Raw genomic sequence first — 13,446 nt, forward strand, 5'->3', positions numbered from 1 at the left:
ATCATTTTTTTCCCCCTTCTGATTCCACATGATAGATCCCTAGCTCTATAAAATGGAAATCTGCTGTTGGAAAACCAGTGTGCCCTTGGTCTCGGTGCCAACATCAATACTGCTTGTGCATTTGAAAGATATATTGTGGCTTTTGAAGAAAAAAACAACTGGCTAATACTGATATTTCTAAGGCAGTTTTTTACAACAGATTGACCATTCTTCACATCCTCCAAGGTTAGAGGATGGAACCATTTTGCAGCAGGACGGGCCATAGAAAGGCAGGTGCTGCTGCTTCCATATGTCTGGGGCTTCAGGGGTGTGGAGCAAAGACCTACCCTGGCCTGTTGGTCATTAAGGCCCTGATCTGTGGAAGGGTTGCAGGTTCAGAAAGCTGTATTTTACATATGTGTTCAACTTGGACCCCCACTGTTTTGCACTTGGGACTGTATAATACTGATATAGCTAAGCTAATGGCTACATCCATTAATTTTGAAAGTTTTGCCCCAAGTCACACAAGACTAATTTTACTAAGTGACATTGATTAATTGATAGCAGGGGTAAAGAAATTAGAAAACCGAGTGACAAATTTCCATGTTATCATGAGCATCAATGCAAAAGTTAAGAATGGAACTTTTCAAAGTGGTCAGGAGAAAAATTCAGATGCTTCTTGTGAAGCCAGAAGAAAAATTCAGATGACTGGAAAGGAACTAAAACTGAGCTTGCTATGAGAGTCTTTGCAAAATTTACCCCATGATAGCAAGTACCTTAAAATCAAAAAGCTTAAAATCGTATTCTCTTTTATGTGTTCATAAAGATCAGACATTGAGGTTTTTCCATTGATATCTGCAGGATTGTCCAGAGAATAAATGTCAAAGATACTTGCTCCTGGATGAGATGAGAGGGCTTTACTATGTTATACATGGTACATAAGTGGACATTATTTTGCTAGCTAAAGTGTCAGGGATCTTTGAGTTCCAGCTGAAACACTGGGAAACAATCAATGTTTCCCAGATGGGAAACAGAATCAGAATAGAGCCAAGTTGTTCTGAAGTTTTGCTTGGTGTTGTCAGTGGTGTTTATTGATCTGCCTTTTAGTCTGATGGATGTGGAATGGATAGGACAGCCCAGTGCCTCAGAAAGATGCTAATTGCCTATGACAAAGAAAATGTTGAGTTAGGGGAAAAATCAGTAGCAACCAAGCTTATTATAGAATGAGTTTGTTGTTTTGTTGGTTTTTTTGTTTGTTGGTTGGTTGTTTTTTTAATGAACTTACTAGCCAGAGAACTTTCTTCCTCAGAACTCATTTCCACAATCACCAAATTCATGTAAGGATGAGAATGATCATAGAATCATAGGGGTTGGAAGGGACCTCGAAAGATCATCTAGTCCAACCCCCCCTCCAGAGCAGGGTCACCTAGAGCACATCACACAGGAACTTGCCCAGGCGGGTTTTGAATGTCTCCAGAGAAGGAGACTCCACAACCTCTCTGGGCAGCCTGTTCCAGTGCTCTGTCACTCTCACAGTAAAAAAATTTTTTCTGATATTCACCTTAAACCTCCTCTGCTCCAATTTGTATCCATTACTCCTTGTCCTATCACTGGTCATCACTGAAAAAAGCTTAACTCCATCTTCTTGACACTCACCCTTTACGTATTTGTAAACATTGATGAGGTCACCCCTCAGTCTCCTCTTCTCCAAACTAAAGAGACCCAGCTCCCTCAGCCTTTCCTCATAAGGGAGATGTTCCACTCCCTTAATCATCTTTGTGGCTCTGCACTGGACTCTTTCCAGCAGTTCCCTGTCCTTCTTGAACTGAGGGGCCCAGAACTGGACACAATACTCCAGATGCGGCCTCACCAATGCAGATTAGAGGGGGAGGAGAACCTCTCTTGACCTACTAACCACACCCTTTCTAATGCACCCCAGGATGCCATTGGCCTTCTTAGCCACAAGGGCACATTGCTGGCTCATGGTCATCCTCCTGTCTACCAGGACCCCCAGATCCCTTTCACCCACACTGCTCTCCAGCAGGTCAGCCCCCAACCTGCACTGATGCATGACATTTTTCTTCCCCAAATGCAAAACTCTACACTTGCCCTTGTTAAACTTCATCAGGTTTTTCCCTGCCCAAGTCTCCAGCCTGTCTAAGTCTCTCTGAATGGCAGCACAGCCTTCTGGTGTGTCAGCCATTCCTCCCAGCTTGGTGTCATCAGCAAACTTGCTGAGGGCACATTCTGTACCCTCATCCAGGTCGTTGATGAAGATGTTGAACAACACCGGTCCCCGTACTGACCCCTGAGGGACTCCACTAGTCACAGGCCTCCAACTAGATTCTGCCAGATTGACTACAACTCTCTGACTTCTTCCTTTCAACCAGTTCTTGATCCACCTCACTGCCTGATCATCAAACCCATACTTGATCAACTTATCTACAAGGATGCTGTGGGAGACGGTGTCAAATGCTTTACTGAAATCAAGATAGACCACATCCACCGCTCTACCATCATCTATCCACCTAGTAATTTCCTCATAGAAGGCTATGAGGTTAGTCAAACATGACTTACCTTTGGTAAAACCATGTTGACTGCTCTTGATGACCCCCATCTCCTTGATATGTCTAGAGATAGTGCCAAGGACAGGTTGTTCCATCACCTTTCCAGGGATGGAGGTGAGGCTGACCGGTCTACAGTTACCCGGGTCCTCCTTCTTGCCCTTCTTGTAGACTGGAGTGACATTTGCTATCCTCCAGTCCTCAGGCACCCCTCCTGTTACCCATGACTTACCGAAGATGATGGAGAGTGGACTAGCAATGACCTCCGCCAGCTCCCTCAGCACCCTTGGATGCATTTCATCCGGACCCATCGATTTATGGATGTCCAGATTACGCAACTGATCCCTAACCCAATCCTCATCTACCTGGGCAAACTCCTCCTTTATCTTGACTTCTACTGCGGCTATATGAAACTGGGGCTCATGGGGAAAGCCTGTAGGAGTAAAGACAGAGGCAAAGAAGGCATTCAGCACCTCTGCCTTCTTTAAATCCTCTGTCACCAGGGCACCCACCTCATTCAGCAGTGGGCCTATATTGCCTCTGGTATTAGTTTTGTTGGCTATGTATTTGAAAAAGCCCGTTCTATTGTCCTTAACCCGACTTGCAAGGTTAAGTTCCAAGGAGGCCTTAGCTTTCCTAGTTGCCTCCCTACATTCTCTGACAACAGTCCTATATTCCTCCCAAGTAACCAGCCCCTCCTTCCATGATCTATAGATTTTCCTTTTCCATTTGAGTTTGCCCAGCAGTTCCTTTTTTAACCACGCTGGTCTCCTAGCTCCCTTACTAGATTTGCTACCCATTGGGACACACTGATCCTGTGCTTGCAAGAAGTGGTCCTTGAATGTTGTCCAGCTATCTTGAGCCCCTTTACCTTCTAGCACCCTGTCCCATGGGACTTCCCTTAACAATTGATTGAGGAGGCCGAAGTTTGCTCTGTGGAAGTCCAGGGTTCTGGTCCTGCTGGGTATTCTGTTCCTCCCACACAGGATCCTGAACTCCACCATCTCGTGGTCACTGCAGCCAAGGCTGCCATTGACCACCACTGCTTCAACAAGGCCCTCCTTGTTGGTGAGCACAAGATCCAGCAGCGCTCCTCTTCTAGTCGGCTTATCCACCATTTGCATTAAGAAGTTGTCATCAATGCACTGGAGGAACCTCCTAGACTGTGAAAGGCTGGCTGTGTGAGTCTTCCAGCAGATATCGGGGTAGTTAAAATCTCCCATGAGGACCAAGGACTGTAATTGTGAGGCTGCTTTCAGCTGCCTGTAGAAAGCCTCATCAACTTCCTCATCTTGATCAGGAGGTCTGTAGTAGACCCCCACAACTGTGTCACCCATACCACCCTGCCCTTTAATTCTTACCCACAGACTTTCAACTTGCCCCTCATCAGCCCCTGCACAAAACTCAATACATTCTAGCTGCTCTCTCACATAAAGAGCAACTCCACCACCTCGCTTCACCGACTGATCTTTCCTAAAAACCACATAGCCATCCATGGCCACATTCCAGTCGTGTGAGCTGTCCCACCATGTCTCTGTTATTGCTACCAGATCATAACCCTTAGACCGCACACAGACCTCTAACTCTTCCTGTTTATTCCCCATGCTGCGTGCATTGGTGTACGGGCATTTCAGGAAGCAAGTAGAGCCCACTGGTGGGACCAAATCCTCCTTAGACCACCCCCCTTCAGGCCCTGGTATGTTTCTCTTGGGTTTGTCCCTAACAGACCCAGTTTCTCCCCTTCCCCCTTCACATCTAGTTTAAAGCTCTCTCAATGAGCCCTGCTAAGTCCTGCCCCAAAAGCCTTTTCCCCCTCTGGGACAGGTGCATCCCACCTGCCACCATCAGGCCAGGTGTCTCGTAGAGCAGCCCATGATCAAAAAAACCAAAGCCCTGCCTTTGGCACCAGTCTCGTAGCCGTTCATTGATAAGTAAACTCTTCCTGTTTATCTCTCCACCCATTCTTACAGGAGGTATGGAGGCAAACACGACTTGTGCTCCAGACCCCCTAACTAGCCGTCCCAGGGCCCTGAAGTCTCTCTTCATTGCCCTTACATTTCTTGTAATAATGATGGCTCGTCAATGTGTATTTTAGTATACCAGTGTTTTGTTCCAGGTTTGCAGCTTCTGTTATTTATTTGTCTATGAGAGAGATGGGTGACAGCAAGGAAAGACTGTGTTCCTGTAATGATACCAGACTGACAGCCCTGAAACTGAAATCTTTGTTCAACTTCTCAAGCACAATGCAGGGAGCAGCCACGGAGCTCCTGCATGTTGTCTGACCTCTGTGTTCCCAGCGGATGCCAGCAAACAGCTCCTAGTCTGAGTTAGCAGGGCAGCCACCTGGGTCTGGGCTGGTTTGGGGTCTGTAATGACCATCCAAGCACCAAAAGATCTGGATCAGGATCTGCCACCATGCATTTCCACCCACACACCATTTTTTACAAGGTTTACAAACCCAAGTTCAGCTTTGGCAGGTGGCTTTTCTCAGTCTTGCTCTCACAATGAGGTTCCTAGGGACAGTCCCACTCTGTCACTTGTCACCACAGGGTGGGAGGAAACTGGAGAGTTTTGTTGCTAACATCATGCCTGTCTTTGATGCGTCTATGTGAAATGCAGTTTTCCAAGGCTTGTGAACTTGTTGTATTTCTGAAACAGCAGCAGAACACTTAGCCCTATCATTAAAAGCATCCCTTGCTAAGTTTTAGGTGCTTTCCCAATGTGAGGGAGCTTCTCAAATAAATAAGTTCAAAACCTCTATTTAATTTAATTTTTTCTGAGGGCAAACTGGCATACTCATTCTGCCAGTTATTAGAGATGACTGACACCTTTCATCTGCAGTTTTCATGAAAAATTAGTCTAAACCAACATCAGCAGCAAAATTGCAGTGTAACAGTTAATGTTTTGGAAAACCATAAGCAACCAGAAATGTTTTACTGTGGAAAGGGCAAAAGTTAGTCAGCTGGGTTGGAGCTGTGTGCCTCTAGATGGACATGATTGTAACCTGAGAAGACACTAGCATCAGCAACAGTTGCTGTATTTATCTTTGGGGTGTTACTCCCGAAATTGCAGGGTCAGTCCAGCTGAAGAGATGGGCTTTTATGGTTCCCCTGCTGCTGTCTTTTTACCGTCATTAATCATCTGGGACACATGACACTTTCTGTTGTAGGTTCACCCGGGAAGCAGCTAAAGACTGCATAGTGCTGGGGCAGCATATTCCGGCTGGGGCCGTCATTGAAATTGCAGTGGGACATCTCCACCACAACCCTGAGTTCTGGCCAGATCCTGAGAAGTTCATTCCTGAGAGGTATGCGGTGTAGTGCTTTCCATTCTTAGGCTGAAGTCCTTATTTGGGCCTGTTTAGATCAACAACCTGCCTTAAATGATGTTTCATGCATTAGGGTGGACACAGGACTCCAGCCTGTCCAGTGGAGACACCAGATCCTGCTGGTCCTTCATAGCCACAGTCACCCACTATTCACCCCAAGCAGTATTCCCACTAAGAGGAGCACAAATTAATTATATCATAAAACATGTAATTTCTACCAAATTAGACAAGTGGTGATAGTGGTGCCTCCCACAGAAGGTGCACAGTTTGGCCAAGGTTGAAATGTGGTGCAGGTTTTCAGACTTGTTTCCAAATCAGATGTTGCAAATAGTGTCAACTATGGATACAGAAGTTCTGAAGTTGAGATCTTTTATTCACTGACATGGAGGTACCCAGGAAACTTGTGAAGATTCTGGGTGGTTTAGAGCAGCCTTTTCACCTAAGACCTTTTAACTGTGTGGGTACACTATGAGTGGGGAACCTACCCCAGCTTCCACTGGAAATTTGCTCTCCATAAATTAGGATCCTGCATTTTTAGCTCTGCCTGGACAGATGTGCTTTGACATAGAGCACTTATTCTCTTCAACTGGAAGGGGGCACTGGCAAGTTGTGGTTTTATAACTATCTTAACAGCTGCGGAACTGAGGTTACAGGGAGAGTTTCAGCCTGATGTGGTGCTGTGCAGAAACGCAGTTTAGTTTTTTGTGCAGCTACCTTTTAGGCTGTTCTGTGGTCAGCTGCATTTTAAGCTAACAATACACTGGAAGTCTACTAAGAAAAAAGTGCATGCTCCACAAACAACAGGGTGTGAGGCATGCAGCCCAGAACCATCTTTGCCATTAAGACCACACACAGATAGTGTAGGTGGATTTGTACAGTGCTCCTTCTGTAACAAATCTTGGCATGTGCTCTATCAATCAGCCATCTTAGGCCACGAAGAAGAGCAATGCCAGGGTTAGAGAAGTCCAGAGCTTTCGCTGGGGAGGAATGTTAGCAATAACTGTAAGTCTTGAGATATTGGGGTTTTTTAGCAACACTTACCTAGAAGTGTCTTAATTGTTTATTCACCACTTCAACAGTAGTACGAAAGCACATCACAGGGTAAAATAGATAGTGGGGGCTGCAGTCCCCTGGGCTCAGATGATGTTGTTTGTTATCAACCTGAGATTAATGCCCTTTTGAAATTTCTCTGAGGAATTTCCAACACTCTTCCCACTTTGTATCAGTTGGTAAAGTTAGTAAAAATTATAAAAGAATAGCTTAACAATAAACAAATTAATTTAGCTATAGCCTTTTTTACCCCTAATATTTTGGTTTGAATTCTACCTCAGGAATAATACAAGGGATACTCTGAATTTACCAGGATGATATATGGGGGTGAGCAAGTAAAGAACTGCATTAACCTGTTTGTATGGGGTATGCAAGAGTGCTCAGCACATGAATTAATGGTCCTTCAATCTCCAATTATGGACTTTTATTGTACTTTCTGCAGTAGTAACCCAATCTTAATTGGGATATCTAAGCATGGGGATGAGGTTGGCAGCAATACACAATATTATTTCAATATTATCTCAAAATAATCTGTATTAACTCCATCTCTTTCTACTCTGCATGAATTTTCTGTGTCTTAGCAGTCTTAAGTTCTTGCAAACCATATCCAAACAGATGAGAGATTTTCAGGGATGACCCTGTACATGAAGGACAGAAAATTTATCCACATACAGAACCAGAAAAATACACCTATACTTCCAGAACAGCTCCAAATACCTTAAGGCATGGGAGGACTATGTAGATTTCCAGGGTAATGCCATTGCTGTAAAGTTTTGCTTGTTTTAAGGAACCACTCAGCACAGGTCAGGATGAGCCTCACCTTGCTGATTAGGTATTGGCCTTGACTCAAACTCTGTGCTCCTGTCTGTACATATTCTGTGCAGTATACATGCATCTTTGCACATGTTGACAAACAGATTTACTTTTTTTTTTTTTCCTTGGACTGCTATTCAAATAAGAGTTTTGTTTCCTTCCTTGTGGAGAAAAAAGAAAGGCTAATTTCTGATGGGTTGATCAGGTGCTTTAAAGCTAGCTAGTTGATGCAGATCTGCATACAGACTGCCACATTACTCAGTCTTTTTAACTGGACTGAGGTACAGAGCTCTACGACCAGAACTGTCTGCAGTTTCAGTGTTTCCCAACTGGGAACTTAGTCTCTTTGGGCCAAGAGCATAAAGAAGGGCTGTACTGAATTGTAATGACTCTCTTCCATGGCCTGTCCAATCCCATGAGATTTCATCTCCCCTTGCAAGCTTCAAAGAGAAATTCCCATTGATCTGCAGCTGCTGTGCACAGCAGGGAAGCGCTGTTGCTAAGTGTGTTTAGTCCACATTGCAGCCTGTAAATTTCCATTTAGCTGTAATCTCTCCCTCATAGATGCAAAGGTCTACACAGCTAGCATGTCTACACCTGAAATTATCATGCTTCTGAGCATGGTCATCAAAGGAAGGCAAGTCATTAAAGACAGACTGGAAGTAATACCAACGTATTACTGATGTCCTCTCCTGGAATCACCAGCTGACAAAGTCTGATGGCCATAAATCAATTATCTGTTTACTTAAGACTGACAGCCCCATCAGGATATAATCTATCAATAGTCCCCTTGACCTCTCCATTAAGACCAATTGAAATAACTATCTTTTGAGATGTAAATGAAGAGCATGGAATTAGGAGCAAAAAAACAGTTCTTGAAGCAGTTTCCATCTTTGCACCTTCTAGGTTTACAGAGGAGGCCAAGAAGGAACGACATCCCTTTGCATACCTGCCTTTTGGTGCTGGACCCCGTGGCTGCATTGGCATGAAAATGGGTTTGCTGGAGACAAAAATTACTCTATTGAGGATTTTGCAGAAGTTTCAATTTAAGACCTGCCCAGAGACTGAGGTTCGTACATCCAGAGGCTTAAAGACCACACTTGTCAACTTCAGGACAGTGTGTCCTGACAGAAAGACTTGCCTTTGTCACTTTCTCTTCATTTGACAAAACTGCTCAAGCCAATTCCATAATAAGGAGGGACATGGGGACTGGATTGCATGTTTTAATCAAGATGTGATTTAACCTTTATGATTTTTCCACCAAAAGGAACAGTTACAAAGCCCTGCCTTAGTGAAGAGCAGTGTAGCAAAATGACAGACAAAATACCTTGATTTATGCTGGGTGAGAACAGGTGTACTTCTTTCATGGGATCTCAGCACTTTAGTATATGCCTATTGCTATATACATTACACCTGCACTCAGCAGCTCTAGAATTTACAGAGTTAATTTCTTTCTGTTCAGTTCTACAGTATACTTGGGCAACCAATGCCTCAGCCTCTGGCTGTAAATTCTCTTTAATATAATACTACCACAGCTGAATGTAAAACAAGTACTTTACAGCCTCCACAGTAATCCTGGTATGAACTGATCCCCTAGCAAAAATGTCTGTCTGAATGTGGGGGTGTTATACACACATACACAAATACCTACAACTCTACATAAGGTGTTCTTTTTTCTTCCAGATTCCTTTGCAGCTGAAATCAAAAGCCACACTTGGACCAAAAAATGGAGTCTACATTATCCTAGAATCTCGCTAAAAGAAAATGTGCATCCTAAGCCTCCTGGGATGGGACCCCTTGTTCAGTCACTCACTGGGTATAATTATTTTTCACAACCTCAAAGGCAGGCAGGAGCCTAAGTCCCACTGATGGTCAGTAGGTACAGGTTCACTACCCTCCTGTGGGAGAGCCTCCAGTCACTTTTTAAAATGAGATGTGGGCTCCATAGTATTTTTGGTGGATTTCAAATTGCTGTGAATAGTATCTGTAAAGAAGCATCCCACTTTCACTTGCTTTTCTACATTACACTTCTTTTCACTCCTCTTTGGGAATGCTTTCTTCATGCTCAAGTTCAATAAATGGAGCATATGATGAGCGCACACATGATTTACAATAGGTTTTAATTACAATTCATTATCTCAGACATCCTTCTTATGCACTTATAAGTCTCTACTGTAGCAAAAGCCCCTGAAGAACCACAGTTATAGCAGACAACCTGTATTTTATCATGAGCCCTGCTAAAAATCAGAGCTGAGTCTCCTGCACAATGCTTGATATCTCCCTGTACCTGTAAAGTGGAAGCAGTTGCACCTTCTTCATTCTTCTTATTTGAAATGCAACTAGATTAACAATTTGCACTTGGCACATTGTATCAACATGACTGAAAAGGAATGAAGATCCCTTGTTTGCCAGTTAAATTTGAATAGCTAAGACCAAAGAAATGAGGAGACAGCCATTTTTGCTGGCTACTGAACTGCTGTTGGAAAGGTGGAGAAAAGAAGGTACAAATTAAAGAAAAGCAGGAAGACTGGAGGAAATTGATGAGTAATCTGATGGTGTTGGTACAACATGTTCTTCATGTTGAAACTTTTCATTTCCAAGCACTGCAGCTGGCACCATCCTTGTCCTGCATGCACTAAAGCAAATGACAAAGGAGTGGGATCCAGGATCATCAGTCCCAGCAACTCTCCTGTTTCCTTATGTGATCCTGGAATAGGTCACATCCCAAGTGGCTCACTACACTTGGGAAGGAACTTGTCTGACTGTCAGCTGTAGCAGCACTATTGATCCACCCACACTGTATGACTGGGCACACACTTCTTCACAGCCAAAGCAGTTGTGCACTTCCACTCTTCACATTCCCTTAATGCTCTTTCCTACAAAGCTCTTCACTCACCACACAGCTAGTGGAGCATCCCACAGATTTCCTTCAGTGGGCACCACAAGCTGGTTTGCTGTACAAGAAAACCATGAGAGGAGATGGGAGATGGTCTCAGTGTCCTTATTGTTCCTTTTTTTTTAAAAAAAAAAAAAAAAAATTATGATTACGAAAAATTCTTATAGCACCATAAAAATATAGAAGCACATTTTGATTTTTTTGCAAGTGTTGACCTTCTGCCTGCTAACGTGCTCTGCTCAAGATTTCTTTAGGGACAGCATCTCTCTTGGTTGTATACACAGAGAAGTGTCATGGCAGCAGGAGGGAGAGGCTGACTGCTCAGTTTCACTGCAAGGATTGCTGGAAGGAGCCATCTGCTCACTGAACCCTAGTTAGTTCCATAGTTTCTCTCCAGCAAGCACCTTTTGCTGCCTTCTTCCCACATGCTGCCTTAACACTGATCAAATTACTGTATCTATCTCCTGGAAGATTTTGTCTCTCTCTCATGGGATTTTTTTAATATTCTTTTTTATTCAAACCAGGACTGTACAGGTAATAGTGGTGAGGTACTGACCTGGCAGTCTTGGAATTGTGCCTGTTTCCATGGAGGATCTCTGGCATGCAAAACAGAAGTGCCCTGTTACAGAAACACTGATTATACTAATTACTGATTGAGTGATTGTTATTTGTTTGAAAAACAACACACTGTATATGCTCTAGTTTCTACATGTTAGCTATAATTTTTCCCGCTTGGAAATAGTGTGCAGGCAACTGATTTACTGTACAGCTTATACTTAATAACTGGTAAAAAGCTGGATGGGCCTTACCTAAAAACTTCTCGTCTGTCTGAACGAGCAGGAAGATCATTACAGTCTGAAATCAGCTGTCAAAGGCTTGTTTGACCCTTCAAGATTTGTTAATGTTTGTTTTTCCTTGTGTGAATTAGCAAGTCTTTGTGTGCTTCGTTTTTGGCCAAATACTCCAAGCCTAAGTCAAGCTTGTGCATTTCTTCCATACGCTGGAAGAATGGACTGTTGCAGCTTCTCTGAATGCTGTTTATATCCTCAATATTTAAACACAAAAAGTGCCACTAATATGCAGAGGAGTTGAACAAGTCATGTTTCTATGCCTGTACAGAGCATTAGCATGTTGTTGACTCCCTTGGAAAATAACAGTACTGCAGTGACTGCAACTCTGCATCACGTTTTTCAGGCTTGGAAACAGTACCAAGAGTCTTTCTCAGCAGCTCCTAAGTTGAATGCAGACAGTACATGTTCAAGTAAACTCATTTGAGTCTGCACTAACATTTTTTTCCACAATCCTGCAATGTTTTCTGGTTAGGAAGTATTACCCATTTTCACCTGTTAGTTTGTAGTGGTATGGAATAGAGGAGTTATTTTTGCAGTTGTGAGCCAAGTTAGATCTCTGGAAGCACATAATCCTTTCTTCTAAGTGCAGGCCTAGAGAAACAGCTAGAGAAATAAGATAGAGAGAAGGCAGCCAACTTTCCAGAAATAAAGGAAGAGCCCCAAGCTATTCTTTCCTTTTAAACAACAGCTGCTGGTACAGTCACCAGACACTGAACAGACATTTTACCAGGTTACTTAATGATGCTGGCCCTGGCTTTGGCTGCATGGGCTCAGCAACACACCTGAATAGCAAGTTGTCTTGAGGGACCTGCACTGCTCTAGCCCCCTGGAAGCACACAGTCACAAAAAAACCCCACAACACAACAAAACCCAAACCCAAAACAACAAAAAACAAGACACAGGACTCACAGCAGCTCTCCAAAACAGAAACTGGTAATATGTTAAGCACAGTGTGCTTGTGCACCCATTTAACATGGTCCTGAAATGATCCTGAGCAGAGCTGGCTTTAGGATTCATAAAAAAACCCCCACAAAACCAACCAACCAAAAAAACCCCTCAAATCTACAAAAAAAAAACAACCCCAAAACCCAAACCAAAACAAGGCATTATGTTTATAGTTGCAAGGTCAAAACATAATTTTATATCCTTACGTTCTGGTAACTATTAGCACGTCTGTTACAGCATGCTTCAGTCAACAGCAGTTGAGTCTAGGGGTGAACAAGGAAGCTGATTTAAAATAATTTCTCTCCTCAGAAACAGTAAGTGGGTTTTCTTGCATTCCTGAGCTCTGAGTTTGTTTAAAATTGGGCATGTCTGTTTTACAGAAGGGTTTTAGTCATTCTCTGACAGCTGATATAAAGCAAAGGCTGCTTGGTAAAGGAAAGCTTCTATTAAAAACATCTTCTGGGACTTTGCAATGATTACAGCAAGCTGTCAGAATAAAATGGCATTTTTAATGAGACTGCTGATACAGAAAACCCTTACTGTTTTGTACTTTATAAATAGTATTCCTAGAAAAATTCAGATGGGTGTTAGAAATGATTATGCAAATTTGTCTATTCTTACCTGAAATTAAACTGCAGAATGTCCTCTCTGTGTGTGATAGTTTCTGAAATGACCACCTTCTCATTTCCCTTTGTTAAATGATGGACACAGTTTCACCTAATATCAGAGTCTTCTATGCATTTTCAGTAGTAAATGTGCTAAAAGAATTAAAAACTGTCTTATAAACTTTATTTCATTGCTTGGTTTGCACTGGCCCAACTCTCTTTCTTCTGACTGTGAAAAGTCTGATCAGTCTCTAAGATGTTTGCTCCCTGCACTGCTGGGTTCAAGAAGGGAGCAGGATTCCTTCAAGTGCTAGGATTTTTGCCAGAAGAGAATGAATTTGTGACCTGGCCTGAAGCAAGAAACACAAGGGAACTATTCAGGCTGGAGAAGCTTATTTCCTGGTAAAACACGTAA

The 13,446-nt window shown here is 43.1% G+C and overlaps 1 protein-coding gene across 3 annotated transcripts in view; it reads left to right on the top strand.

Moving 5' to 3' along the window:
- TBXAS1 (thromboxane A synthase 1) overlaps positions 1 to 13,229 on the top strand; it is a 256,201-nt gene extending 242,972 nt beyond the window's left edge. For all 3 annotated transcript variants that reach the window (XM_051644014.1, XM_051644015.1, XM_051644016.1), the window contains 3 exons: positions 5,713 to 5,850; positions 8,641 to 8,803; positions 9,418 to 13,229. In XM_051644014.1, the coding sequence (XP_051499974.1) occupies positions 5,713 to 5,850; positions 8,641 to 8,803; positions 9,418 to 9,492 (376 nt within the window). In that variant the 3' untranslated portion in view covers positions 9,493 to 13,229. The remainder of the gene's footprint in view (positions 1 to 5,712; positions 5,851 to 8,640; positions 8,804 to 9,417) is intronic.
- Positions 13,230 to 13,446: the final 217 nt, after the last annotated feature.

The sequence above is a fragment of the Apus apus genome, chromosome 1, assembly GCF_020740795.1.
Source record: "Apus apus isolate bApuApu2 chromosome 1, bApuApu2.pri.cur, whole genome shotgun sequence".
Taxonomy (NCBI): Eukaryota; Metazoa; Chordata; class Aves; order Apodiformes; family Apodidae; genus Apus; species Apus apus.